The following is a 4,600-nucleotide window of genomic DNA, read 5'->3' as shown; positions in this document are numbered from 1 at the left end:
ATGTTAATACTGTATAGGCTACTAGGAAAATAGGTTATCTCCTGTGTTTTAAATATTGAGATTCATGCAACAAACACCCATGCAGTTCTATCGCATCACTGGTAAATTTCACTGCAGTGTCAGTGTAGCCGGGCCACATCACCAGGAAAGCAGATGTCTGCAAACTCCAGTGTAAAGGAAGACATCAGACAGGTTTTTGTGACCCTGAAGCCTGCAAAAATGGTAAAATCTGAAGCTGAGAGGTCCCTTGGTTTGTTAGCTTCTCCCCATAGGCCTAAAGAAACAAATGTGAAACTTGACAACTCATATTCGGTCAAACTCACTGTACCCCCTGCCCCGGGTTTCCCTCACATCAACACTGCAGAGAAAAAACAGAATGCAGCATTTTCCGTTATGAAACACAAGCCTCCCAAGCATCTAGTTGGCAACTGTAATTCACAAACCCCAGCCTGTGACACAGAAAGTCATTCCAACACACAGGACTGTGTGTTCTTTGCAATGCAAAAATGGGAGTGACCTTTGGAATAATCACCAGAGCTTTTAAAACCAAGCCATGATGGTGTTCCTCTGTGAAGGGGCAGGTGGGCTGAAATGGGGTGGTGGGGTGACGGTGGGGGAGGGTGCCTCTCCCAGGTGTCATGTGCACGATCAGTAAGGAAAGGTGGCACTGATATGGGGCCCTGTGTGTTAGATATGAGGTGGCCTTAATGCGTCTTTCCGAAATTCTAACTTGTTAGGTGATTCCCATCTTTGGAAACCCATAAGCCAGTGAAGAGGATGTGCATGAAAGCCGTGATAGATATTCTGTGTTCTAAATCAAAAATCAAAAGGTCAAAAGTCACTTGCACGACTACTGCTTTCCATGCAGAACCGGATACACACTGTAGAACACACTGACTACAATGCAGGTTATTATGCAACATCTGCATTAGTTCCATCGGGCTGTGAGTATGTAACTAGGTTTCAGTCAGACATCAGTCAGCATTTTGGTAATGTTCACATAGTTTGTGTTAGCCAAGGTGCAGTTGGCTGTCTTCAAGTTTTCCTCTCTAAAGTCCTCGTTACTGTTGTTTACCCCCTCCTGGATCTCCATATAATCAGACTTACTAATGGTAGAGGCACTTCTACTTTTCTTTAGGTCAGGGGAGGATGGGATCTTTGGACAGCTTGTCACTTGCAAGTACTGGGCCTGTTCCTCTCCCTCCGTCTCCCGGTGGTAGAAGTAGTTGAAATTGGACACAATGACAGGGACCGGTAAGGCAATGGTTAACACACCTGCAATTGCACAGAGGGAACCCACTATCTTCCCCCCAATGGTAGTTGGAACCATGTCTCCATAGCCTACAGTTGTCATGGAGACGACTGCCCACCAGAAGGCATCCGGGATGCTGGGGAACTGGGAGTCACGCTCATCGGCCTCAGCAAAATAGACAGCACTAGAGAAAAGGATGACCCCGATGAAGAGGAAGAATATCAGGAGGCCCAATTCTCTCATGCTGGCTTTGAGGGTCTGCCCTAGGATCTGGAGACCTTTGGAGTGTCTGGACAACTTGAAAATCCTAAAGACTCTTACCAACCGGATGACACGGAGGATGGCCAGTGACATGGCCTGCTGGCCCTGCTGAGCGTCCTCTGGCTTCTCGGCCAGCTCTGTCCCCAGGGTGATGAAGTAAGGGATGATGGCCACAATGTCAATGATGTTCATGATGTTGGTGAAGAAGCCGGCTTTGCTGGGGCAGGCAAAGAACCTCACCAAGAACTCAAAGGAGAACCAGATGATACAGAGAGTCTCTACGATGAAGAAAGGGTCAGTGAAGGAAGTGGACTGTTGGTACCCAACGGTGCTGTTGGAGTAGGTGTGGAAGGTCACCCCGCCACTATGCATGTCTTCATTCTCGTCTCGGAAGATGGGTAGTGTTTCCAGACAGAAGCTGACGATTGAGATCAGAATCACCATGACAGACACAATAGCTATAATCCTAGCAGGCCCTGAGCTTTCTGGGTATTCAAACAGAAGCCACACCTGTCTCTGAAACTCGTTTTCAGGCAGAGGCCGTTCTTCCTCCTTGATGTAGCCTTCATCTTCCCGAAACATCTCCATTGCTTCTTCACCCAGCTCATAAAACCGGATTTCTTCCGAGAATATATCTAAGGGCACATTCACAGGCCGCCTCAACCGGCCCCCAGACTGGTAGTAGTATAAAATGGCATCGAAGCTGGGGCGGTTCCGATCGAAAAAGTACTCGTTTCGGAGAGGGTCAAAGTATCTCATTCTCTTCTTTGGGTCCCCTAAGAGGGTCTCTGGAAACTGGGCTAAGGTCTTTAGCTGGGTCTCAAACCGCAGCCCTGAGATGTTGATCACCACCCTCTCACAGCACTCGTGGTCTGCCTCTGGGTCATAGGTGTCCTGCGGGTGCCCAGGGAGGGCAGCAGCCTCGTCTGCGGGGTCTCCGGTGGCCACTGTCATAATTGGTGCTGAGAGAAGCGCCTCACGCTAAACCTTCCAGCTGACTGGCGGCAGGGAGCTCAGGGTGCTGCTAACGGCCCCAGAAAGCACAGAAGCATTGGCCCGGGCTCCTGCAGGAGAGCACCGAGAGCTCCCTGAGAGCTGGACAGACAGCCTCGCTGGGCTGAAAGACAGAGGCAGTTAAGGACATGAGACCACTCGGCATTGGCAGCCTGACCTGGGTTGCCACTTTTTGTCTCCCATCTCTCAGCCAAGGATTCAGAAACACGACCTCCACCACCACCATCACAGAAAAGCAAAATGTACTTTCACCTTGTAACTTGTCTGAGGATCAGAGGGAAGCAGGTAGTAATCTCTCAAGGGACCTCTGGGACGCCCTGCACTAGGGGAAGGTGTCTGGTACAGGTTGCCTTGCACTGCACAGACTTCATGGAGCATAACCTCCTGCTAGTAGGCCAGAAGAGAGTCCTCTTCCAGGCATTGCACTCAGGTGTCAGATTCTTGCACCCCGGGGAAGTATTCACGGTGGGGGACCTTGGGCCTGGGTCTTCCTCATTGCCTCCCACCCCATTGATGCTACACACTGCTGTTATTAAATGACAGGTTGATTTACCTGGCCAGGCCTTGCAGAGCTGATCCGACGCTGCAGGAATCCTAGATACACATACAGGCAGCCCAGCTCCCCATCACGGCTTCTCACTTGAGCTAGAAATAATGGTGAGTCATTCTGGGCAGGAGGGCAGACTCCGGGTCCTGGAGGTGAGCTCTAGGGCTGGGCCGGGCTGGAGGGGCAGTGGGCTGCCTGGCCAGGGGCATGCGGAACTCGAGGACAGCCGAGGGAGCGTGGGTCTGGAGCCTTTGGAAGGAAGGAGGCAAGATGCAAAGCTCAGCAAAAGCCAGAGTACTGGCTGTCCTCAGGAGGTGTGACGTTGCCTGGAAAAAACAGCAGCAAGGTGGAACCAGGGCTTTTGGGCAGCTGGTGCCAAGGTTTAGGAGGGCTCTGGCAGCCTCCCTCACTGGAGGTGACAGGTCCTCATGCCCACCTTCCATCCTGATGCCATGCCCGAGAACTATCCCTCGGCCTCCCAGCCTCTCCCAGGCAGGCTTCCCATCAGCTTGAAGCACTTTCTCTTAGGGAACAAGCCTTCAGGTTTGGCTGGGCCTGTCTTCTGCAGGGGCCTTCCTGGGTTGATCCAGACCTCTAGTCCTCAGCTGCCATCAGAAGGACTCTGGGCAAGGCGCCCCCCTCTTCCTCCCATGTCAGGACACAGCATCTCCCAAGGGAAGGCTTAGCTGACTGCAGCCTGAGTACAAGCTCTGACCTCAGCTGAGTCCTGGAAAAAGCAGCACACGCCCTCCCTCCCCCAGTCCCCAACACACACTCCCCCAGAGCTCTAGGGAGACCCCCCACACAACAAGGTCGCCTCTGGGCCCAAGCTGGGTGAACTTACTCTCCCTCCGGGATCCCTGGGCCGCAGGCCTCCCTCTGAGCCGGGTGGCATTTGAGCTGGGCAGGCGCTCGACCACTGATTTCTCCCCAAGAGAAAATCCCTCACATCTCCTCGGCAGGGAGCGCAGAACAAACGCTCAGCCCGCCTGGCTGCCAGGCGGTTTGGCAGCAGCCAGAGGGGGAGCCTGGAGGAAGCCGGCTTCCGGGCTGGCCCCCTGCCGACCCAATCTCTCCGGCTGCGGGGCGGGGAGGGGTCCGGGCCCGGTCCCCATCGCCTCGCGCTCCGGCCGGGATTCCGGCCGGGCGCGCGCCTCGCTGGGCTCCGCGCGGCGGACCAGACTCGAGCTGGCCGGGCCGCCAGCGCCACCTTAACCCTCTCCTGCCCGGGCCGGCGGCTCCCGCAGAGGGCCCAAGTCAAGCCAGCGCTTCGGCCCCAGGGGTCCTGCGAGGGACCGCCGAGGCACCGCCTGCACCGAAAGCCCCGGAGCCTGAACTCTGGGGGCGGGGATAGGCTGTGCCTGGCTGGTGCCCCGGATCGCTGCGAACTCTCGAGCGCGGGGGCTCCGCGGCAGCCCCCGGCCCCGGCGGAGGGGAAAGCCCTTCTCCGCTGCGGAGCCGTTTGGCACTTGCCGCGGGAGAGGCGAAGTCCCACCAGCCGGCGCTGCTTGCCAGACATGGCTATG

General features: G+C 55.2%; 1 protein-coding gene across 2 annotated transcripts; it reads right to left on the bottom strand.

Moving 5' to 3' along the window:
* Positions 1-838: 838 nt before the first annotated feature.
* Positions 839-4,003, bottom strand: KCNA2 (potassium voltage-gated channel subfamily A member 2). 2 transcript variants are annotated; one of them, XM_008068472.1, is made up of 3 exons: positions 3,919-4,003; positions 3,081-3,400; positions 839-2,630 (listed from the first exon to the last, which is right to left on the bottom strand). In XM_008068472.1, the coding sequence occupies exon 3, from the start codon at positions 2,465-2,467 to the stop codon at positions 968-970; it is 1,500 nt and encodes a 499-aa protein (XP_008066663.1). In that variant the 5' UTR covers positions 2,468-2,630; positions 3,081-3,400; positions 3,919-4,003; the 3' UTR covers positions 839-967. The 2 variants fall into 2 exon arrangements, with proteins under 2 accessions (XP_008066663.1, XP_008066664.1); XM_008068473.1 differs by having other exon boundaries at positions 3,081-3,172; positions 3,919-3,971.
* Between the last annotated feature and the right edge of the window lie 597 nt (positions 4,004-4,600).

The sequence above is a fragment of the Carlito syrichta genome, unplaced genomic scaffold (assembly GCF_000164805.1).
Source record: "Carlito syrichta isolate Samal-C Ts95f unplaced genomic scaffold, Tarsius_syrichta-2.0.1 Scaffold311032, whole genome shotgun sequence".
NCBI lineage: Eukaryota > Metazoa > Chordata > Mammalia > Primates > Tarsiidae > Carlito > Carlito syrichta.
The sequence above is the reverse complement of the archived record's forward strand: the minus strand, read 5'-3'. Positions and strand labels throughout refer to the sequence as shown.